Here is a 24,893-nt window from a genome sequence, read left to right as displayed (position 1 = left end):
AATTCAAGGCCACCCTGGTCTGCAAAGGACAGCCAAGGCTACACAGAAAAACCCTGTCTCGAAACCCCACCCCTACCCTGCCCCCAATAAAAAAGAATTCCTTGGAACTGGAGTTAGAGATGGTTGTGAACTCTCACAGGGGAATTGAACCTGTCTCGAAAAACCAAAAAAAATAAAAAAGTGTTAGTTGTATGTTTAGCTTGTTTTGTTTTGTTTTGTTTTTCCCCAAGACAGTGTTTCTCTGTGTAGCCTTGGCTGTCCTGGACTCAACTTTGTAGACCAGGCTGGCCTTGAACTAACAGCGATCCGCCTGCCTCTGCTTCCCGAGTGCTGGGATTAAAGGCGTGCGCCACCACACCTGGCCCTAAGAATACAGTGATCCTCCTGTTTCTGCCTCAGTGTAATCTCAGTGCTGAGATTACAGGTGTACACTACCAAATCCCTGAAACTCTAAGTGGATTTACTCAAAACCTTTAGAATTCATAAAGCTGAAATCAGTCTAGCAAGGCCCAAATATTTAATATATCCTAATGAAATCATATCTAGGATATAATAAAAACTTGAGTTTATAAAAACATAAGAGCAAACATAGATTATCATAACATGAAATCCACTGCTGGGGGTGGAGTGGTGGCTCAGCAGTTAGGAGCTCTTGCTGCTCTCCAAAGGACCCAGCATCCACATGGCCCCAGAACTCCCTGTAACTCTAGTTTAGGGACTCTCCTGGCCTTGGCACTGTGCACACATGTACATGTAACATAGACGTACATACAGGCAAAACACCCTTACTCATAAGAATAACTTTTAAAAAGATTCCATTTTAAGTCAACTGTTAGTGGCTGCAGTGGACTCCTGCGTTCCCTGTGGCTGCAGTGGACTCCTGTGTTCCCTGTGGCTGCAGTGGGCTCCTCTGTGTTCCCTGTGGCTGCAGTGGACTCCTGTGTTCCCTGTGGCTGCAGTGGACTCCTGTGTTCCCTGTGGCTGCAGTGGGCTCCTCTGTGTTCCCTGTGGCTGCAGTGGATTTCAAGGTCTTATGCTTCATTTACTCTTTTGAGGAAGTTGCTCTTTCAGAACCATTTGTTTGGTAAGCACTTCAGAATTTCTATATTTTTAAGTTGAGGCAGAGAAATTCAGGGTCATTTCTGGCTTCGTAATAAGTTTGAGGCCAACTTAAGCTACATGTCTCAAAAAAAAATAGAAAAAAATAAATAAAAAAAGGAAGAAAGAGAAGGGTGAACTTGTAATTTTCTCTTGTCTGACTTTGGAAAGATTGCCTTAGTCATGAGACACTCCCTTCTCCTCAGGTCCACAGTCTGTGAAGCGTGAGGGCGGATGCCTAGGGCGTAGTAGTGCTGGGCAAAGGCTCTGCCACGTGCATCTTGACTTGTAAGTCAGAAGGGTAACACAATGGAGAAAAGTGAGTGAGAGGGGTTTCCTGAGCTGGGTGGCAAAGAGGACAGGATTTGTGGTGAAAGTGGCATCCGGGATAGTTCACATTAGAATAATCAGGAAAGAAACTTAGTGTGGTGGCAGAGGCAGGTAGATTTCTGAGTTTGAGGCCAGCTTGGGCTAGTAGGTGAGCCCCCCCCTTTTTTGTTTTGTTTTTTGAGACAGGGTTTCTCTGTGTAGCCTTGGCTGTCCTAGATTAACTTTGTAGACCAGGCTGGTCTCGAATTCACAGCGATCCGCCTGCCTCTGCCTCCCGAGTGCTGGGATTAAAGGCGTGGTCCACCACACCTGGTTTTTCAGTGCTCTTTTTAATAAAGGACCACAGTATTTTTTCCTCCTTTTATTTGAGACAGGGTCTATGTAGCCCAGGCTGGTCTTAAACTATAGAATCAAGGCCAGCTTTCAGCTCTGGAACCTCCTGCCTCCATCCCCAGTGCTGGGCTACACAGTCTGGGGTACAACTGGCTTCATAAAACACAATAATGTTGATGAGATAAAACTGGAGCAACGCCGGGCGTGGTGGCACACGCCTTTAACCCCAGCACTCGGGAGGCAGAGGCAGGCGGATCACTGTGAGTTCTAGGCCAGCCTGGTCTACAAAGCAATTCTACGGCAGCCAAGGCTACACAGAGAAACCTTGTCTCAAAAAACAACAACAACAACAAAACAAAAAAAACAGGAGCAGCTTTGCATCTTTTCCACTAACTCAACGTCTAGCTCCGGCTGCCCTGTATCTTGGTCTGTAGCTTATAGGCTGGCTGGGATCTTGGTTTGGCTCCCTTGGTGCTGGGATTACAAGCATGCACACCAAGGGTCATTACTTTCTTGTCTTTGTTTTTAAATAGGGCCTCACAAGCCGGGCACTTGGGTGGCAGAGGCAGACAGGTCTCTGGATAGGAGACCAGCCTGACTTACAAGTCCAGGACAGCCTGGGCTACACAGAGAAACCCTGTCTGGAAAAACCAAACCAAACAAACCCTGTCTCAAAACAAACAAGACGAGGTTTTACCATGTACCCCTACAGTAACCCTCATTTTGTAGACCCAAGGTCACAGAGATTGCCTGTCTCTGTCGCCTGGGTACTGGAATTAAAGCATGTGGAATAATACCCAGCAAGAAGTAAATATAGTGGGAGAACCGGAGCTTGTCTTTCCCCTGAAGCTCCTGGGATTCACCTGTCTGTACCCTATATAGCACTAAGGTGAGTTACAGGCGTGTCTAACTTTTTTTTTTTTTTTTTTTAAGATTTATTTATTTTTTATTTTGTATACAGTGCTCTGCCTGCATGTACACCTGCACACCAGAAGAGGGCACCAGATCTCATTATAGATGGCTGTGAGCCACCACGTGCTTGCTGGGAATTGAACTCAGGACCTCTGGAAGAATAGGCAGGTCTCTTAACCTCTGAGCCATCTCTCCAGCCCCGTGCCTAACTTTATATGGGGACTTTAATTTAGACCCAGGTGCTCATGCTTCTGCAGCAAGCACGGCACCCGTTAAGTCATCTCTCTAGTACAGAGAGAGGTGTGTGTGTGTGTGTGTGTGTGTGTCAGAGAATGACTTGGTGGCTTTCTCTTTTTGCCATGTGAGGCCCAGCAAGGTGTTCAGGCTTGGCAGCTGGTGTCTTTACCCAATGAACCATCTTGTAATACTTTACTATTTTGAATTTTAGTTTGGATATGGTTCCCCCTACTTTTTTTGTTTTCAAGACAAGGTTTCTCTGTGTAGCCCTGGCTGTCCTGGAACTACTCTATAGATCAGGCTGAACTCAGAGATCCACCTGGCTCACCTTTTTAACATAGATTAAAATCAGTTTACTAAGAGGAGATTAGACTTGAAAGTATCTGATACTGTTTGCTATTTACAACAATCTATCTATTTATCTATCTGTCGTTTTTGTTTGTGTGTGTGTTTCGAGATAGGGTTGCTCTGTGTAGCCCTGGCTGTCCTGGACTCACTATGTAAACCATACTGGCCTTGAGCTCACAGAGATCCACCTGCCTCTGTCTCCTGAATGCTAGGATTAAAGGCATGCGCCAGCACATGTTTGTTAGTGTTATTTTTATAAAGCTGTGTTTGCTTCTCAGTTTTTCTCTTAACCCAGTTATCACACAAATAATTAAGATTCTTTTTTTATTGGTCTAATAATAAAGTCCGCAACACAATAACTGAATAGTTATTAACTTTTTTTTTTTTTTTTTTTTTTTTTTTTTGAGACAAGAGTTTCTTCTGTGTAGACCAGGCTGGCCTCAAACTCACAGAGATCCGCCTGCCTCTGGCTCTGCTGGGATTACACATGTGTGCCACCATACCAGCCCTATTACTCTATTCTTTTTTTTTTTTTTTTTTTTTTTTTTTAAGTTTTCGAGACAGGGTTTCTCTATGTAGCCTTGGCTGTCTTGGACTCGCTTTGTAGACCAGGCTGGCCTTGAACTCACAGCGATCCGCCTGCCTCTGCCTCCCGAGTGCTGGGATTAAAGGCGTGCACCACCACACCCGGCTTCTCTATTACTCTATTCTTAACCCTCTAAGCTAATCTGGTTTCCTCCAGTTTTACATCCCAGAGATGACTTTTCTTCTCCAACTCCTCCTGATGTCTCCTGGACCTCTCCCTTGGCTGAATCCCTTACTTTGTCCTCTGACTCCTCCTCCCCTGCTCAGCGATTGGCTGTCAGCTGCTTTATTGGCACATCAGGGGACAATTGGGGAGCAGTGTTTACACAACATTGAGACAGGAAATCTTTAGAACAAGGATTGCAACCAGATATGTGGGGTACAAAAATCAGCATTTGAATTACCTTATGCCTACACACCCAGCTAATATTTTTCATAAAAATATTTTTAAGAAATATGAGAATATATAATGTAGTTGGTAGTATTTCATTCATCAGTAAACAGCTTAATTTTTTTTTTTAAGATTAATTAATTTATTTTGTATACATGTGAGCCTGCAGGCCAGAAGAGGGCTTTAGATCACATTATAGGTGGCTGTGAGCCACCATGTGGTTTCTGGAAATTGAACTCCGACCTCTGGAAGAGCAGCCAGTGCTCTTGACCTCTGAGCCACCTCTCCAGCCCCAGTTAAATATTTTGCTTCTTGGTACAGATTTAGGAGGAAGGACTGCACATCCTAGTCATTGTCTGTCTTTGTAAAGGGAATAACTTGCTTTTCCATCTCTTTTATTAGTATTTCACTATGGCCCCAGATTTATTTATTTATTTATTTATTTATTTCTGTCTGTCGTCTGTCTGTCTGTCTGTCTGTCTAGTTTTTTCCTGACAGGATTTCTCTGTACTGCTAGTTGTATTGGAACTCACTCAGTAGACCAGGCTGGCCTTGAACTCAGATTTGCCTGTGTCTGCTAGAATTAAAGGTGCACACCAACGCTGCCAGGCCAAAAATGTACGTGTGTATTGGATGAGATGTGTATAGGTATTTTGCCTGCATTTATGTCTATGGACCATGTTTGGGTCCACAGAAGCCAGAAGAGGGCATTAAATGGCCTAGGACTGTTGTGAGCTGCTATGTGGGTTCTGGGAATCTAACTCAGGTCCTCTGAAAGAACAGCTCTTAACTGAGAAACCATTTCTCCAGCCTCCATTTAACTTTTTTATTTTTTTTAAGGATTTATTATTATTATTATTATTATTATTATTATTATTATTATTATTTGCTGTGTGTAAATGCCTAAATATGTTTGTACTATATGTCTGCAGTATTCGCAGAGGCAGTAAGGGGGTCAGATCACACAGCCACAAGCAGTTGTGAGCTTGGTGGTATAAGTGCTAGAAACTGAACCTGAGTCTCCTAGAAGAGCAGCATTGTTCTTAGCTGCTGAGCCATCTCTCAGTTCTGCCCATGAACATTTTTGGCAGGTACACGGAAAATGTTAGTTTATAAAAAAAAATATATATATATATATATATATATATATATATATATATATTAGTTTATCATTGTTAAAAATTACCCAGCCTTGGTGGCGCACGCTTTTAATCCCAGCACTTGGGAGGCAGAGGCGCGTGGATCACTGTGAGTTCCAGGCCAGCCTGGTCTACAGAGTGAGTTCTAGGACAGCCAGAGCTGTTACACAGAGAAACCCTGTCTTGAAAAAGCAGAAAAAAGGGGAGCTGGAGAGATGGCTCAGAGGTTAAGAGCACTGGCTGTTCTCCCAAAGGTCCTGAGTTCAATTCCCAGCAACCACATGGAGGTGCACAACTATCTATAATGAGATCTGGTGCCCTCTTCTGGTATGGAGGTGTACATGCAGGCAGAATATTATATACATAATGAATAAATAAATCTTTAAAAACAAAAGAAAACCCGGAATGGGGGGGGGGAAGCCAGCCTTTCTGACACCAGATTAACAGCTTTATTTTGATATTGCTTAAATTTAAATCAGCAGCTCAGGAGTTGGGACTGTAACTTATTTGATAGAGTGCTTGCTTGGGGTGCTTCCCAAAGCCCTGAGTTTATGCCCCAGCGCCTCTTCAAACTGAGGAGGGTGGTGCACACTCACGCTTCCCCTACTAGGGGAGTGGGGAGTTCAGATCAAGGTCGTCCTTAAATACATAATAAATTCAGGCCAGCCTGAACCACATGAGACTGCCTCAAACAAACAAAAGGAGCGAGCAGCCTCACTTCCTGCTCCTCCTCTCTTCCTAACCCTCGCTTCCTGCTCCTCCTCACTTCCTAACCCTCGCCTCCTGCTCCTCCTCACTTCCTAGCTCTCGCTTCCTGCTCCTCCTCACTTCCTAACCCTCGCCTCCTGCTCCTCCTCACTTCCTAACTCTCGCCTCCTGCTCCTCCTCACTTCCTAACCCTTCTACTTGTCTACAGTGATTTATTACTGTTGTTGTTTTTGTTTTTGTTTTCCAAGACAGGCTGGCCTTGAACTCACAGCCACCCATCTGCTTCTGCGTCCCGAGTGCTGGGGTTTAAGGCATGCACCACCACGCCTTTAATGCTGTAACAGCAGTGGCTTTGTGTCTGGGTTCATTTCTGCTGTCAGCTCCCTACCTTGGACAGGGTGAGGGCTCTGCTCAGCCTATAGCCATGCCAGCAGCCTTACGGGGTGACCGACCGAGCTGCTTCAGAACTACTCATTCTCAGCCCAGCACTTGGGAGGGAGGCCGAGGCAGGAGGATCGCTGTGAGTTCGAGGCCAGCCTGGTCTACAAAGGGAGCCCAAGACAGCCAGGGCTACACAGAGAAACCCTGTCTTGAAAAACAAAAAACAAAAACAACAAAAAAGCTACTCATTTTCTTTCTTTTCCCCTGTATTTTCCTTCTCATTGTCCTTCACTGGTTCATTTAGGAAATAGAAACTGGAGTAAGGTGGCCCACCCTGGAGGCCAAGACAGGGACACCCCGAGTTCAGCCTGGGCAGCTCAAGGGAAGGAGGCCCCCCGTGTGACTAGCAGAGTGCTGGTGTGGTAGGGCTGAGTCCCTGAGCTTCTGAGGACTTAGCCCACCACGGCGGCCTGAGTGCTAGCATTTGCAGATCTACACTTCAAGAGCAGCCTGGGCTAATTTAGCAGACCCTGACCCGAGATGTAAGGTGGACTAGCAAAAAGTAGATCCAACAATAAGTAAAACCGGCAAAAAAGCAAAACAAAGCAAAAAACCCAAAAAACTTCTCCCAGTCAAACCAGAGTCTCAGTGCTCTTGCTTTTATTTTATTTTATTTTATTTTTTTTGAGACAGGTCTCTCTAAACCTTGGTTGCCCTGGAACTTGCTATGTAGACCAGCGTAGCCTTGAACTCCTGAGTGCTAGTATTAAAGGCATTGCCACCAGCAGCTTTCATTACTCTTAATGTAGGTATCTGACCAAGTCACTGTATCTCTAGTCTGGTTTTGGGAGCTTAAAGTTCTTGATGGTGCAAGACAGGGTGAAAAATAAATTAAATATAGAACGTTGAGAAATTATTCTTGAAATGTGAAATTTAATCCCATCCTGTAATCCAAGCATTTAAATTTCACGTTTCAAAAATACTTTAAGAATGTTACAAAGAACATGTTGTCCAGTAATTAAAATTTTAGAAGTTTTATTGTTTCAAGACAGGCCCTCAGACTTGGTATGAATGGCCCTGAAATTCTAATTTTCCTGCTTTTGTTCACTCCCCAGGGCTGGGAATGTAGGCATGTGCCTGGCCAGGTGTTTGGTTTTTTTGTTTTTGTTTTGATGGTTGGGCTTGGGTATAGTGTTGCACGCCTTTAATCCCAGCACTCAGAAGGCAAAGGTAGGCAATCAGATCTCTCTGAGTTCAAGGCCAGCCTGGCATACAAAGGGATTCCAGGACAGCCAGGGCTATACAGAGAAACCCTGTCTCAAAAACAAAAAACAAAACACCAGAACAGAAAAGAAAAGTACAGTAAAAGCATTCATTTAGAGTAATCTAAATTTAGGATTTTGTTGAATACATGAAAGGTAAATTAGGTAGAGAAGGAAAAGAAAATGAAGGTTTTAATAGTAGTAATTTAAATAATTTATCAATATTCTGGAATTAATGGAAATAAGTGTATCCTAAATGAAACTGAGGAGGACAAGTGGTGGTGGCACACAACCTTTAATCCCAACAGAGGGGACGGGGTTTAGGAGTCATGTGTGTTTTATGTATCATCTGGATTGGTTGGTCTGAGGATCTGTGTATAATTTACTATTAAGCATTATTTGCAGTTATCTTCTGATTATAGTTCAGTGTTACACCTTTTCTACTATTCTTGATAGTTTATTCAACTTTTGGAGGGCGTCTTCACAAATATTTTGGGAAACAATTTTGTTTTACCGTCTCTGAAACTAATGAATTGTTTCCTTAAAAAGGTTTATTTTCTTATTATGTGTACAGTGTCCTGCCTGCACACCAGAAGAGGGCACCAGATCTCATTACAGATGGTTGTGAGCCACCATGTGGTCGCTGGGAATTGCTTTTGGAAGAGCAGACAGTGCTCTTAACCTCTGAGCCATCTCTCCAGCCTGCCGAAGGACTTTCCCCCTTTAGTACCAGATACTTAAGAATGAGGCGGTCTGCTTGAAGAGTGCCTTGAACAGAAATTTAACCTAAAATAGTTAAATGTTTTGTACATTTGCTAAATTAATCCATTAGCTAAGTGCTTATTCATTATTCTATGCATGTAATTATAATTAGTTCATGTAAAAGCCGTTAACTGGGGCTGGAGAGATGCTCAGGGATTGGGCGCACTGGCCGCTCTGGTGCCCTCTTCTGGCCTTCGTGGCTACTGCATGTATGTAATGTATGGGCAAAATTCCCATAAGCATAAAATAATAAAATGTAATTTTTAAAAAAGTTAGCGTTTGAAAACTATATATTTAAAACAAGTTGTACTAAGTATAAAATAACTTTTTTCCCTGTCTTTTATCTCCAGCTACCTATCCCCACCGTTTGAATCTCTTTTATCTTGCCAATGATGTCATACAGAACTGTAAAAGGAAAAATGCGATCATATTCCGTGAGTCATTTGCTGATGTGCTTCCTGAAGCGGCCGCTCTAGTGAAGTGAGTAGATCCCTGATGTGCTTTGGGCTTTAAAAAAAATTTAACTTTTACTCTGTTTTTGGGGTTTTTTGTTTTTTGTTTTTCATTTATTACCAAAACTTAAATAATTGTACATATTTTAAGATCCAAATAAGCCGGGCGGTTGTGGCGCACGCCTTTAATCCCAGCATTCGGGAAATAGAGACAGGCGGATCGCTGTGAGTTCTAGGCCAGCTTGGTGTATAAAGTGAGTCCAGGACAGCCAAGGGGGGAAATTGTTCATGGCCAAGTGTAATGGTGCTTGTCTTTAATTTCAGCACCTGGGCAGCAGGGACAGCCAGACTCCTCCTGAGTTTGAGGGCAGCCAGGGCTGCACAGTGAGGCCTCGGCTCTTCATCGCTCTCTGAACTCATTCATAGTTTGATTTTTAGTGTTCTTCAACTTAATGTTTTTTAAAATAATGAATGAATCTCAGCATAAAAATGTAAAGAGAACGAAGACTAATGTATTCCAGGTGGTAAAGCTCTAGAAAACACTAGGGTTAGAGTTTTACAAAAGTTCAGCACAATTTTCTGTTTTGTACATATGACACTGTTCAGTGTCAAACAGTCACCTGTGAACCTGTGATGCCACAGACTCGTAGGATGAGGCAGGAAGGGGGCCAGGTCAGGTTGTTAATTTGCTTGGTTTTGGGTTGGCAAGGTTTTGCTTGCTGTCTTGATTTATTTATTTTAGTTTTCACTTATTTTTACATGTTTGGGTGTTTTGCCTGCATGCATATATGTATGCATGCAGAGTCTGCTAAAGCCATGCACATGTCAGGTCCCCTGGAACTGGAGTTAATAGATGGTTGGGAGCCACAGCGTGGGTACCCGAAATTGAATCTGGGTCTTTGGAGGACCCAACTCCTATTTTAATATTTTTAGGGCAAAATGTTGCCATGAAGCCCAAGCTAGCCTTCATTTATGGCCGTTCTTCTTTCTCTGCTGCCTAAATATTGGTATAATCCACTGTAACCTATTGGATTAATTTTTTTTTTTTTAGTTTTACCAATTGTCTAATTTATTTTTATTATTTTGTTATGTATGAGTGCTCTGCCTGCTATACACCTGCAGGCCAGAAGAGGGCATCAGATCCCGGTATATTTGTTTAAAAAGTTAGGGTTCTGTTTTTGTCTTTTGATGGGTATATTGGGTATTGAATGTTCATCCAAGCTTGATCCTTCCCTTCTCTCCTTTCTTTTCTCCCTCACCTACCTTACCTTCTTTCTCTCTTTTCTTGTGTGCGTGTGTGCATCTATTTATTTTTCTGAGACTGTCTGTCTATAGAACCCTGGCTGTCCTAGAACTCACTATGTCAAACAGGCTGGACTTGAACCAATATCTACCTGCTTCTGCCTCCATTTTGTAGGGATTAAAGGTGTGTGCCACCATGCTAAGCCTGGGTTTGGTTTGTTTTGGTTCTTCTTTTTTCTTTTTGTTTGTTTTTTGTTTTGTTTTGTTTTGTTTTTTTTGTCTGTTGGTTTGTTTTGGTTTGTTTTCGGTTTTGTTTTTTGAGACAGGGTTTCTCTGTGTAGCCTTGGTTGTCCTGGACTCGATTTGTAGATCAATCTGGCCTCGAACTCACAGTGGTCTGCCTGCGAGTGCTGGGATTAAAGGCATGTGCCACCATGCCCGGCTGTTTTGGTTTTTCAAGACAGGGTTTCTCTATGTAGCCTTGGCTGTTCTGGACTCACTTTGTAGACTAGGCTGGCACCGGGCACACATGTCTGCAGACAGAACAGACATAAAGTAAAATAAGTAGGCCCTTTTTCAAAATTAAAAAATTTATCAGCTGGGCGTGGTGGCTCTTGCCTGTAATGCCAGCAGCTGGCAGCCGAGGAGAGTTCGAGGGCAGCCTTGTATAGAAAGCAAGTCCAGGACAGCTAAGTCTATACAAAAAAAGCCCTGTCTCAAACAAAGATAAAAACAAAAATGTAACACAGAACAAATTTGGGTAGTAGTTAAGTTGTTCGTAACTACGTAAGAATTCTAGTTTGAGGGTAAGCCAACTTTCTGATTTTGTTTTTTTGAGACTGAGTTTCTCTGTGTAACAGCCCTGCTGTCCTGGGATTTGCTTTGTAGACCAGACTGAATGCCTGCCTCTGCCTCCCAGGTGCTGGGATAATGGCTTGCATCATCACACCCGGTCCATAAGTCTGCATTTTTATATTTTACTTTCCTTTTCTTCCAGGGATCCGTCCGTCTCTAAGTCTGTAGAGCGAATCTTTAAAATCTGGGAAGACAGAAACGTGTACCCAGAAGACATGATTATGGCACTGAGAGAAGCTTTAAGTAAGTCCATTTTCTTTACTAAAATAAGAAGTCAGTCTTCTGTCTGTATCTGTAGATCTGGTCCTGTCACGGAACACTCAAGGGGCGGAGGGATCTGGCCTGATTTGTTTAAAACTGAATAAATAAGTATATGTTTTACTCAGAATGAGCTGGTTGGCCCAGAGAGTTGGAGCTCTGTCTTTGCTGACTAAAGACAAGCATGTTAAATGACGGTGACTGTCTGATTATTTCCCTGTTTTGCTTTTATTAAGTATTTCAAGCTATTCATTGATTGTGTTTAATAAATACTGCTCTGTCTTCCTACTGTTGGAGAAGGTTTGGGCATGCTTTCCCATCGTTAAGCTGTTGGTGAGCTTGCTTGTGTCGTCTTTAAGCTCCATTTGATTTAGATTTGCAGTAAGTCACATCTACTCTTGTGTGTTTGTGTGTGTGTGTGTGTGTGTTTTAAGTAAATTAGTTTTTATAATTAGATTTATGTAGTTAAGTCACCAAATAGAAGCTGATAATAACTATTGCCGCGACCATCATCAGACCATCACTAGACATTTGCTTTGAAAAGAGCACCTTCTAAGAAGCTCTTAAATCCTTCATAGGAGTTTGTGCTCTATTCAAAAGTATTTTATTTTTAGCCTCTGCCTTTTTTTCCCCTCAGAATCAGAGGTTTCATTAATTATAGAAATTATATTTATTTAATAGCTTCTTAGATTTGGTAGGTGTTTTCTGTTTTTGTTTTTATAAAAATGAAAGAAAAGAAATGAAGGAAACTGCACAGTCTGGGATTGCCTTTTTCATGCTACAACCCTGGCACTGAAGTGGACAGACGCAGCTTCCCATAGTGCCAGGCTGCAAACACTGCAATGTTTTCCAGGTACCACTTTCAAAGCTCAGAAGCAGCTGAAAGAAAATCTGAACAAACAACCGAATAAGCAGTGGAAGAAATCACAAAGTAAGAACAAAGTCTCAGCTAACGTAGCATCACCTTCTCCTTTTGGGGCAGAAGAAAATGTAGACCGTTGGCATCGCGCCTGGCATGAGCCACGGGCAGCCTGTGTTTCCCAGGCCTGGGAGGCTCTTAGACTAATCAAGCCAGCATGAAGTTACTTCTTTTAAAACTACTGTTAATCAAAGAAAATACAGGAATAAAAAAAGGGGGGGTGTAATTGAGCGAAGACCCAGGAGTAGTTGGGGGTTTGAAAGAAGAAAGAAAGAGGAAAAAAAACAAAAAACAAAAAAACAAGCACTTGCTAGTACCCAGGCAAATTCCCACATTGAAAGATGTGTGAAGTTAGAGGCAGCTGGCCTCACACCACAGAGCTGAAGAGGAGACTAGGCGGTAAGAAGCATTTCTCTGGGAGCCATGAAAGCCTTCAGATTTGGGGATACGCTGCCAGATTAGACATGGGCCTCCAATTTTGGCCAGAAACATTCTCTGTCTGGAGCTCCTGTTGTGCTTGGCCTGTTTACTCAGCGTGAGGTCAAGGGAGTGGAATGCTGCATGCGATGGACTGTGGTGGGCGAACAGGGATATCGAGAGACTGGAAAATTTGGAGGGAACGAGGTGAAAGACAGTGGAGAACTGGGAGGTGAAACGAGGAGAGAGTTGGGATGTTCTGCTCCGTCAAGCGTATGGCACGCATCATGGTTGAGGGCATCCTCTAGCACCTCTGGTCACACACTGCATGCTGAGGAACACAGGCCATCAGCCTGACTAAAGTCATCACAGTGAGAATGCCTTTAGACCTTCTGTTCCTATGAGCTGAGTCAGCTAAAAACAGTCCAAACTTAACCAGATGGGATTTGATATTTGTAAGTAATTTTCTTCACCAGTGCTCAGGATTAATTGGATGTCTTATTCCTGGACACTTACACTGGGATGCTGAGGTTTTCTTACACTTGATGAGGCTAGGAGAAGGTGCTTCACGTACCTGCCTCAGTGTCTCCAAATCGTTAATTCTGGGACATAGCAAGTCTGCTGGAGGTAAGTGGGTTAGACTGTCTAAGTAAGTTTATTGTTCTATTGGCCATATTTACTTTCGAGTGTTTAAATTTCATGGCCAGTTATTTACTGCAGGAGTGTATCGTGATTTATGTGTGCATGGCTGCTGTATGTTTGCACAGTGTGCCCTGACTGGACATCTCGGCCTTCCCTGCCTTTGGTGGTCTTTATGCTGTGTTCTTAATGATTTTTTATTTCATTCAACAGCGTCCACGAATCCAAAAGCTGCTCTCAAGTCTAAGATAGTTGCTGAGTTCCGAGTAAGTTACAGAATGTGCTGAGTACACCGGAGATCATTTATTCGCCTTTGGAGCCACAGTCCCATCGTGTTTATCGCTGCTCACTTGTACATGGGGATCCAGAGTAGGATTAGACTCCCTAGAGTTTATGTTCCCCTAATGGAGAAATGCCTGCTGCCAGCTAAGCTCTACACATCCCTTTTGATATCAGGAAGCCTCCTTTCTTTCTTTTTTATTTTAAAGATTTGTTTACTTTATGTACACAGTGTTCTGTCTGCATGTACCCCTGCAGGCCAGAGGAGGGCATCAGATCTCATTACAGATGGCTGTGAGCCACCATGTGGTTGCTGGGAATTGAACTCAGGACCTCTGGAGGAGCAGCCAGTGCTCTTAACCACTGAGCCATCTCTCCAACCCGAGCCTCCTTTCTTAATTCAGCACTACTAAATTAAAATTTTCTTAGAGCAGACAGGACTGTATATTAAGGAGGGTTAGGGTGTAAGGGTTTGTTACAGTGTTAATACTGTGTCTGTAAACTAACTTGATAATTAGGGGCTAGGCCACCAAGCCTGCTGACCTGAGTTTGACTCCTGAGACCCACATGAAAAGAGAAAGCTGACTCCTGCCAGACTTGGTGCTTGGCCTCTGTCCATTCACTGTGGGCACCTGTGCCTACACATGTGTAAAGATGGAAAATAAGTACAGATTAAAAACATTGTAAATTTAAAGACAAAGTTGTCTTTTTTTTTTTTTTTTTTTAAGTATATAATTTTCTGATTGTGATGGTGAAGGCTAATCCTAGCACCCAAGAGGCAGAGACAAGTTTGAGGCCAGCCTGGCTTATGGAGCAAGTTCCAGGTCTACATAGTAGACCCAGTCTTCCAGAACTTGTTTTAAACAAGTGTGTAGCGAAGCATATGGTTTGACATGAGAACTGAAGATTGGTTTCAGTTGCTCTGAGAAAAAGCAAACTTCTTTTTTCTTCTAAAGCTTTGCTAGTCATTAGTCTTACATTTCTAAAAAACAGATATTTGATCCTATGAATAAAATTTGCCTGTGGTCTGTGTTCAGTCTCAAGCCCTCATTGAGGAATTGTTGATGTACAAACGCTCAGAAGATCAGATAGAGCTGAAAGAGAAGCAGCTGTCAACCCTGAGAGTGGACGTCTGCAGCTCAGAGACTCTCAAATGCTTGAAAGGTAACGAGCGTCTCTTCAGAGCAGCTCAGGGTTTTCTTCCTCAGTCCCTCTTTTTCAGTAAGCTGACTGGTGTGTCCCATGAAAAGACTTTTACACTTGGTTCTGGGTTGACACACCAGTAGAGAATTTAAAGACAGGCAGGGAAGATTTTTTTTTCCCCAGGTGAAAACAACTTTCAGAAGCAGTTGTGGTTCCATTGATTTCCAGGTAGCAGTTTGATTTGTATATACCTCATAAATAAAAAAATTTCCCAGAGGGGGTAGGATTGCTTGTTTTTGTGCATTTTTAAAGATTTTTTTATTTTATATATATCAATGTTTTACCAGAATGTATGTATATGTACCGTATCTGCAAAAGCCTACAGAGGCCAGAGCAGAGCACTGCGTCCCCTGGCCTGGAGCTGAGGACGGCTGGGAGCCGCCATAGGAGTGCTAAGAACGGGGTCAGGGCCCTCGCAAGAACAGCGAATCTTCATAACCCCTGAGCCCCTGGGTTTGGTTTTTGTTTTTGGCCCGGGCAGGGGTTTCACTCTGTAGACAGTGAACTCCCTGCCTGTACCCCTGCTGCACCACTACACCTGGCTGTGTAGATAAATTCTTATTCATATTGTTTTCTTGCTTTATTGAATTATAAACAAACAGTTGTGCTTCCCCTTTGTGGTTAGTTGGCTAGGATATATCTTGTAAAGTCTAATTAATGCCTCCTCCTTTTATGTTATAATAGTACATAACCATGCTCATAATTGAGTAGGCTCTTCAGCCTCTGCAGTCAGAGCTATCTTTTACGTGACTATTGCTATGTGCTAATGCTTGAACAGATTCATGCGATGCACATTTGACGCATATCTTAGCAAAGTCATAATGCTATTAATGAGGGCTGTGATGTGTGTTTAATGTTCCCACTTTGCTTTGCACAGTCACCTACAGTTAGACTTGGCTAGAGAACATACTCTATAAAGAACTGGGTGGCTGTGTTGAACCACTGCGGCGAGGGCCTATAAAAGATGGTGATGTGGCCACCAGCGGGCCTTAGCGTGGACTGTCCTTAAACAGTTCACAGCGACACACATGATGGCTCCAGCCTCTGCTCATGCGTTACAGCAGCGGCACAGGTTTGCTAATTTGCATTTAGTCCCCAAAGATGAAGACGCTTGGGCTTTTATTCTGTAATGTTCCTAAGCATGTGTCCATTGATGTAAATGAGAAGAGTGAAGAATTTTTGTCTCATACCCACAGAGATAGTGTCTCTGAACCCCAGTTTCTCGTGTTAAGATAAATATTTTAGAACCTCCTGCATGACAGAAAGCAGATTTAAGTGAAGAGAATGGAGCTTTATGCTAGGAATCCTTCGGAGGGGTATGACTAAGTTTGCAAAAAGAAGTGATCAACTGCAGTGGACAGGGAGGCAGGGCTGGCTCCGTGGTCCCTGAGAGGACCTCCAGTCAGTTCCCAGCACCATCGGCTGTAGCTCAGTTCTTCACTTGCTCATGCACTTAAAATTGTAAAACAGGGATCGTTCAGGTGAGCTTTATCTGAATTACAGGCATCTTCATTCTGGAGTCACTCTAGCGAGTTCACATGGATCTGTTTTGTTAATCTTGTGTGCATGCGTGCGTGTGTGCGATTAGCTTCTTAAAGGGCGATTAGCTTCTTAAAGGTAAAACTGATCAGAGCCTGGTGGCACAAGTCTATGTAATCAGCCACTCAGGAGAAGGTGAAGGACAACCTAGACAACTCACTGGAACGCTGTCTCAGTAACAGTTGAGACTAGAAATACTAGTGGAAGACAGGTGTGCTGGCACATGCTCGTGCCCTCAGTGCTGAGGCAGGGGAACATGAGTTTGAGGCCAGCATCTAGTCTACAAAGTCACACTCTTAAAACAAAAATAAGTGCACACTAAGGCAGCAAGAGTGTCACAGAACAGTAAGAGTTATTGCATGGAAAGGAATTTTACTCAAAGGATTAGTGTCTTTACTTTTCTAATCTTGATATAAGTACTTTCTCCATTCTTTTAGATAAAACAGGGGGAAAGAAGTTCTCCAAAGAGTTTGAAGAAGCAAGTTCAAAGCTGGAGGAGTTTGTGAATGGGTTAGATAAACAAGTGAGAGACGGGCCCTCGCTAACGGAAGCGTTAGAAAACGCCGGGATTTTCTATGAAGCACAATACAAGGAGGTGAAAGTGGTGGCCAATGTAAGTAACTACAACTGTTTTACATGGAGTACTTGACCATCGTCAGACACTGCTCACATGGATAAGCATTAGAATGTCCACCTCACAGGTGAAGAAATTACTCTTCAGGACTTAGTATCCTTACACAAGACGCTATAACTGATAGGAAGTGGTGTAGAGTGGATGAAGACATGTTTCCCAGCTTGCGTGGTGGCGCACGCCTCTAATCCCAGCACTCGGGAGGCAGAGGCAGGCAGATCTTTGTGAGTTCAAGGCCAGCCTGGTCTACAGAGTGAGTCCAGGACAGCCAAGGCTACACAGAGAAACCCTGACTTTTGGGGGGGGGTGGGGGGGGGACATGGATCCCTCAGATGCTGACCCTCTAACCAGTCTGTCTTAGTCTGTCTGTCTGTCTTTCCTTTTCTATAGTATCTTGTACATTTGGAGTATTACAGATTTTTTTTTTTTTAAGCTGGCGTGCATAATGACTAGAGATACCCCAGTTTTGTTTTCTTTTGATTTGGTGTTTTTTTTTTTTTTTTTTTTTTTTTTTTTTTTTTTTTTTTTTGGGAGGGGAGGGGTTCGAGGAGACAGAGTTCCTCTGTGTAGCAGTGGCTGCCCTCAGACTCACTCTGTAGACCAGGCTGGCTTCAAACTCAGACCTGCCTGCTTCTGCTTCCCCAGTGCTGGGATTAAAGGTGTGCACCACCACTGCCCAGTTTACCCTAGTAATTTTTAACATGGGAGTGGTCAAACATTTGATAATTCAGGATGTTGGAGGAAATTAGTAGGGTTCTTGAAGGTGCAGTGATCACTGATCCCCAGGTCGTATATATGTGTGCACACAGAAGGCATAGACATAGAAAAGTTGGTGGACTTTACCCCTATGCGGGACAAACCTTAAGGAAAGCCTGCAGCCATTTTCTAGTTTTGTGGTTTGCTGTTGTTGTTGTGTAGCCTTAGCTGTTCTCGAACGCTCCCAAGTACTGGGATTAAAGGAGTGCCCCTACTGCCTAGCCTCCTAAAATGTCTTAATCAAAGGATTGAGCTTCAGCTAAAAAGTGATTTCTCCAACCTTTAGATGTCCCTGGGTTACCATAACAACTCACATTGTCACTGGTTCCTTTGCTTTAGAAGTTTTTGATTATCATGTCTTGGTGTTTCTTTTTCCTCTTTGTTTCTTTTATTCTCTCTTAGAAGTTCAAAGTACTAAACGAACACTAAGACTAGAAATATATATATAAATAATCTTCAATATTGCATAGAATGTAATAGAGTTGGGGGCCTGCCTTCAGTCCTGGGACTCACATAGGAAGAGAAGATCAGCCTTCCCACCATACTCACCCATGTGCCCACCCCCAAAATAAGTGTGTAATGTATACATTACTTACTGAAATATGTGTTTACTATTATTCTATATAGAATATAATGTATACAATATATTATAATATAAATTAGAGAGAGAGGTGGGGAGCAGGGAGGGAGGAGGAATGTGTGAAAAGCTAAGTGGTGCAGCACACCTTAATCCCAGCCCTCGGGAGGCAGAGGCAGGTGGATGTCTATGAGTCTGAGGCCAGCCTGGTCTACACAGTGAGTCTAGAACAGCCAAGGCTACACAGAGAAACTTCATCTCGGGGGGGGGGGGGGGGAAGTTATTTTCTTTGTTATGGGTGGTATGTATGTAAGAGAGAGTATGGCCAGGCTCATATGCTGTGGCATGTGTAGACATCAGAGCATGACCTTTGGGAGTCAGTTCTCTTTTACCTGTGGATTCCAGGAACCAACATTCAGTTGTCGGGCTTGTCAGCAAGTATCTTTATCTGCTGTGCTTCCTGGGCCCTCAGAAAATGTCATGAAAGAAAAAACAAAACAGTCAAACAAAACCTGTTGAGTCAATTCTGTCTTTTCTCTTGTCAGAATCTTAGCCTTAGAGTACCTAGCTTTGTTTCCCTATGCTGAAAAAAATGCTAGAAGCTCTGCTCATTAGTGTGCCTCTGGCTAGCCAAGGAGTCCTGGCCTGGCCTGCCCACACTAAGCTTATAAGTGAGTGTCTGAACCCAGGCCCTCGGGCTTACACAGCAGACATCTCCCCAACTTTGGGTTCCATCCCTCTGTCTGTTTATTTTAATTTTTTAAAAATTGTTTGTTTTATTTGCGTTGGTGTTTTGCTTGCATGTATGTCTGTGAGAATGTTTTGGATCCTCGAACTGGAATTATAGACATTGTAAACTGCCGTGTAGGTTGCTGGGAATTGAACTCAGGACCTCTGCAAAAGCAGACCGTGTTCTTAACCTCTGAGCCACCTCTCCAATTCCCCTATCTGTCTATTTTAATAGATATTTGTTTTGGTTTTTTTGGGTGGCTTTTCTTTGACACCCCCCCCCACACATCCCCCCCCCCCCCCCGACAGGATTTCTCTGTGTAGCCTTGGCTGGCCTAGACTCACTCTGTAGACCAGGCTGGCCTCAAACTCACAGAGACCCACCTGCCTCTGCCTCCCGAGTACTGGAACTATAGGCGTGTGCCACTATGCCCAGCTCTTTGATTGCTTTTTTTTTTTTATAGAAAGTTTCTCAGTGTACTCCTGGGATTCACCCTGTAGACCAGGCTGACCTCCAACTCAGAGGCCTGCCTCTGCCTCCTGGGTCTTGGGATTAAAGATATGTGCCACCATGCCAACCCACCTCAGATTTATTATTTTTGTATATGGGTGTTTGTCTGCACGTATGTCTGCGCACCAGAAAAGGACATTGGAACCTATGGGACCATAGTTACAGACAATTGTGAGCTGCCATGTGTGTGCTGGGAACTCAGGACCCCTGGAAGAACAGCAGGTGCTCTTAACCACTGACCTCTCTCTCTAGCCCCACCCCCTTTTTTGTAAGCTTTCTGTTTGTTGATATTTTATTTATTTTTACTTTATGCACGTGAATATAGGCCTCTGCATACATATCTGTGTACTGCATTCATGTGGTGTCCTTGGAGTGTGGAAGAGGGTGTCAGGTCCACTGGAACTGGAGTTCAAGATGGTTATAAGCTGCCATGTGTGTGCTGGGAATTGAACCTGTGTCCTCTGGAAGAGCAGTCTGTGCTCTTAAGCTGTTGAGCCTAGGTTCATTTCTCAGCACCACATGGCAGCTCACAACTGTCTATAACTCCAGTTCCAGGGGATCTGACACCCTCACACAGACATACATGCAGACAGAACACCAGTGTACATGAAATAAAAATAAATAATGGGATGTTTTAAAAGCACCCACTAAGCCAGGCATGGTGGCGCATGCCTTTAATCCCAGCACTCAGGAGGCAGAGGCCAGCTGGTCTACAAAGCAAGTCTAGGACAGCCAGGGCTACACAGAGAAACCCTGTCTCAAAACACCCAAAAAAGAAAAGAAAAAACAAATAGGCATTAGCAACAACCTTGAGGAGCGTGTTGAGGTGACAGCTCTGTGGTCTCCTAAAACCTGACATTTGTCTAATGGAGACAGAATCACTACACAAGTAGCCATCGACAGCAGTCGCCCTTTCCAGCAAAAGCACAAGAGCTGTTTTGCTGCTTTTGTTTTGGTTTCGGTGTTGTGGTGGTGGTGGTGGTTTTTTTGTTTTTGTTTTTTGTTTTTTGCCCAGCAAGAGTTGTTTAGGTATTCAGAGGGAGAGTAATTCCAACAAACAAGAGCAGCCTGGGCAAATATAATTTCTGTGGGATCTTGAATGCAATACTGACTTAGAAAAGGGGTTTGGACAAAGTGAAAACTTTAGTAAGGGGCTGGAGAGATGACTCAGTGGTTGAGAGTACTGTCTGCTTGGGTTGGGTTCCCAGTGCTCATGTGGTAGCTCACAGCTGTCTGTAACTCCAGTTCCAGGGCATTCACGGACATACAGCATGTAGAGGCAAAACACCAATGCACACAAAATAAAATAAATTATTTAGTAAAAAACTTAGTAATTATCCGTACTGGCTCGTGAATATGGCTGGTGTAGCGTTTCTAGTATGTGGAGCGCTGTCAGGAGCACGAGGCACTTGACACACAAGCCTGTTGAGCCCTGAGTCTGGTCTCTGGAACCTGCATAAAGATGGAAGGAGAGAAGTTACTTGGGTTTTTCTGTGACCCCCATGTACACACAATGGCCTGTGCTCCCACACCACCATACACACATTCACAACAGTGATACAGTCTTTAAAGATGTCTGACACAGAACTGTGGGTAGTGGTATCCACTGAGCACAGTAGATGCTTGAACTACTCTGTGCTCAAGAGATGGTAATGTTCTTGTTTTGTGCTAGTTTTGTCAAAATGGCACCCGTTCCTTATCTCAGAGAAATAAGCTCCCCCCCCCCCCCCATTTTAGGCTTATAAAACCTTTGCTAACCGAGTGAACAATTTAAAGAAGAAGTTGGACCAACTGAAGTCAACCCTTCCTGACCCTGAGGAGTCACCAGTCCCTTCTCCCAGCATGGATGCTCCTTCCCCAACTGGTTCTGAGTCTCCATTTCAAGGAATGGGAGGTGAAGAGTCCCAGTCACCCACCGTGGAGAGTGACAAGTCTGCCACACCTGAGCCAGTGACAGATAACCGTGATGTGGAAGACATGGAACTCTCAGATGTGGAAGATGATGGGTCAGAAATCATTGGTAAGTCTTGATGGGGTTAATAAGTAGCTTCCTGTGTTCCCACCACTCAGTCAGCTGTGCAGAGGCTCCCGCTGACTCTGCACAGCACTGGAGAGCAGGCCAGGGCTTTGCACAGGCACTTAGCCTGGGGCTGTACGCCTGGTGCTCATTATGCTTTCCTGAAATAAAAATATTCTGGATTCCCCAGCGAAAAAAAGAAGAAGAAAGAGAAAGAGGAACCAGGTTCAGCCACAGTTTTTTTTTTTTTTTTTTTTTTTTTTTAAGATTTATTCACTTATTATAATGTATACAGAGCTCTGCCTGCATGTACACCTGCAGGCCAGAAGAGGGCATCAGATCACATTACAGATGGCTGTGAGCCACCATGTGGTTGCTGAGAGTTGAACTCAGGACCTCTGGAGGAGCAGGCAGTGCCCTTAACCTCTGAGCCACCTCTCCAGCCCCCTAACCACAGTTTTTAAGACTTAAAACAGGTCTGGAGAGATGGCTCAGTGGTTAAGAGCACTGGCTGCTCTTTGAGAGGTCCTGAGATCAATTCCCAGCATCCATATGGTGGCTCTCGATCATCTATACGGAGATCTGATGGCCTCTTCTAGCATGCAGGTACAAATGCAGATAGAGCACTCATACATAAGATAAATAAATAATTCCTTTAAAAAATAATAACTCAACTAAGACTTAAAGCATTGTGGTAGGCATGGTGGCACATGCCTATAATCTTAGCACTTGGGGAGGCAGAGGCAGGTGGATCTCTTGAATTTGAGGCTAGCCTGGTCTACAAAGTAAGACAACCAAGACTACACAGAGAAACTCTTTCTTTGAGAAGAAAGAAAGAAAGAAAAAAAAAGACTTAAAATATTGCAGTTTCAAATCAGTACCTGGGGGCAAGTAAGAACATTGGCTACTCTCCCAAATTCCCAGCACTCAGTGGCAGTTGCAGCTGTCTGTAAGTCCGCTCTAGGGAATCTGATGTTCTCTCTGACCTCTTGGGCCACTGCATACACTTGGTACACAGGCATACTGACAGACCCCCCCCCCCCAAAAAAAAAAAACAAGCTCATACACATAAAGTAACTTTGAAAAAGAATTAGTGTTGGTCATACTCACTGTTGGACAATTCTAGAAACAAAAACAATAATGTGCATTTGGAATTTTTGTTACCAAGAAAGTTCTCAATGAAAAAAAAAAGACATGATACCTTGTGGCAAATACCATCTCCCTAAAACAACACAAATAAATAACGAAAAACAATGTTCCAGAAATATGCGTATTTAGAAATACAGCACTCAAAAATTACAAGTAAATCATTAAAAAGTAAGATAACAGAGGCTGGGCATGGTGGCACATGCCTTTAATCCCAGTACTCACAAGGCAGTGGCAGGGGGATTGCTTTGAGTTAGGGGCCAGCCTGGCCTACAGAATGAGTCCAGAATGGCCAAGGCTACACAGAGACAGCGGATCTCAAAAAAACAAAAAGAAGAAAGTGAGATGTAGGTGACTGATGGTAACTATGCAGACTGGGTTTCTTCTTTGCTTTGTTTAAATGTTACATTTCTTTAGTGTATCAGTTACATCTGTGTGTATTCTCATGTGTGCATGTCCCACAGAGGACAGACAGAAGAGGGCATCCAATATGGCTGCTAGGAACCGGTTTGTTTTTACTTGATTTTAAAGTATAAAGTGAGTGTAGGGCATTTGCCCTCAATTAGGACATAGCATTGTTTCATTTTGGAAGTAAAATCTAGAAAATAGATCTTAAAATTGTCTTCTTTCTTTGTTCAAACAGTGGAGGACAGGAAAGAAAAGCCTGTGGAGAAATCGGCTGTCTCCACTTGTGTACCCACAAAGTCAACAGAAAGTGTCTCGAAAGCCTCGCCCTGTGCTCAGGCGGCTGTGCCCACAGCAGCCGCTCCACCTCTCCCAAAGCCTGTGAACACTTCTCTTCTGTCCCCTTCCCCAACTTTGGTTTTGCCAAACCTGGCAAATGTGGATCTGGCAAAGATCAGTTCCATCCTTAGCAGCTTAACATCAGTCATGAAAAACACGGGTAAGTGAACCCAGTGAAGATGGTAAAACACTGATTTCCATCTATTTTAACTTAACCATCAAGGGGTTTTGTTGATGATGATGGTGATGGTGGTGGTGGTAAACTTTTTGTAAATTTTTGTATTAAAAATGAAATTATGAACAGACACCATAGGAAAGCCAGAAAATGACCTTAAAACACCAAACCAAGCCACCCATGTGGACTTGAGGGCTTAGATACTTGGGATATTTTTTCTTTTAAAAACTGAAACATTATCTATACTATTTTTTAACCAGATTGTTTAAAACTTTAAGTATAGAGTCGGGCCTGGTGGTGCACGCCTGTAATCCCAGCACTCAGGAGGCAGAGGCAGGCGGATCCAAGACAGAGAAACCTGTCTCGAAAAACCAAAAACCAAACAAACAAAAAACAAAACTTTAAGTATATATCACATATTTTATATAATTAATATTCATCTAATCAGCTGGTTGTGATGATGCACGCCTGTAATCTCAGCACTTGGAAGAAGAGCCAGGACCATCAGGAGTTCAGGGATAGCCTAGGCTACATGAGACCCTTTCGGGGAAAAAATAATGGAAGGCGGGGTAGTGAGGTTTTTCAGTGAGTGGTGAGCTTGATCCATAAGCTTGAGCACCCGTGTTGAGCAGCACCCACGTAAACCCAGGCTTAGCTCTGTGTGTCTGTAACCCCACTCTTTGGCCTCAGTGGAGACAGGTAAATCCTGCAGAGTGGCAACCAGAAACTTCCAGATTTAGTGATCGACACCATCACGAAAAATTAGATAACAGCAAAGGAAGACCCTCACTGCCATTTGGTCTCCACGTGCACATGTGGGATTGTATGCCTGGAAACATGTGGGGTGGGACTAAAAACTTCATCTAAGTCAACTCGAATGGCTGCTGTGGTGTGTGCTAATCCTTGTCATTAGACATTAGAGTGTTCTCATGCACAACCTGCAGAAAGCCTCGTGCCATCTGTGCCCTCCCTGCCCACTCTGAACTAGAGGTGCCGCTGCTGTGTGTCACCCTAACCCTGAGGAAGCCAAGCAGAAGGATTAAGAATCTGAGGCCAGCCTAGGTTATATTGTGAGAGTCTGTTTCACGAACACAAAAACAAAAAACAGCATGTGGATTTTAAGTTGTTGTCTAAGACCATACTATCTTACAGGTCTAGTGGTTGGAAATTGAATTGTTCCTAGCCCGTTCCATTGTCAGGGTTAGTCTTGAAAAGATAATATCTATATTTTAATTAAAGATTTTTTTTTATTTGCTTACTTATATTTGTAATGCACCTGCTCCACGGTGGTTTAAGAAATCAAATGTGTCCTCATGTC

At 43.4% G+C, this 24,893-nt stretch overlaps 1 protein-coding gene across 1 annotated transcript in view; it reads left to right on the top strand.

Annotated features, from left to right (window-relative positions):
* The window catches only part of Rprd2 (regulation of nuclear pre-mRNA domain containing 2), a 43,641-nt gene that overhangs the window by 9,876 nt on the left and 8,872 nt on the right, over nt 1-24,893 (top strand). Inside the window, exons 2-9 of the mRNA XM_051157714.1 lie at nt 8,837-8,966; nt 11,178-11,278; nt 12,147-12,224; nt 13,482-13,534; nt 14,585-14,711; nt 16,727-16,902; nt 21,231-21,513; nt 23,300-23,560. Coding sequence (XP_051013671.1) covers nt 8,837-8,966; nt 11,178-11,278; nt 12,147-12,224; nt 13,482-13,534; nt 14,585-14,711; nt 16,727-16,902; nt 21,231-21,513; nt 23,300-23,560 — 1,209 coding nt within the window. The remainder of the gene's footprint in view (nt 1-8,836; nt 8,967-11,177; nt 11,279-12,146; nt 12,225-13,481; nt 13,535-14,584; nt 14,712-16,726; nt 16,903-21,230; nt 21,514-23,299; nt 23,561-24,893) is intronic.

Source organism: Acomys russatus, chromosome 15 (assembly GCF_903995435.1).
Source record: "Acomys russatus chromosome 15, mAcoRus1.1, whole genome shotgun sequence".
In the NCBI taxonomy this organism is placed as follows: domain Eukaryota; kingdom Metazoa; phylum Chordata; class Mammalia; order Rodentia; family Muridae; genus Acomys; species Acomys russatus.
This window is presented reverse-complemented; position numbering and strand designations above follow the sequence as displayed.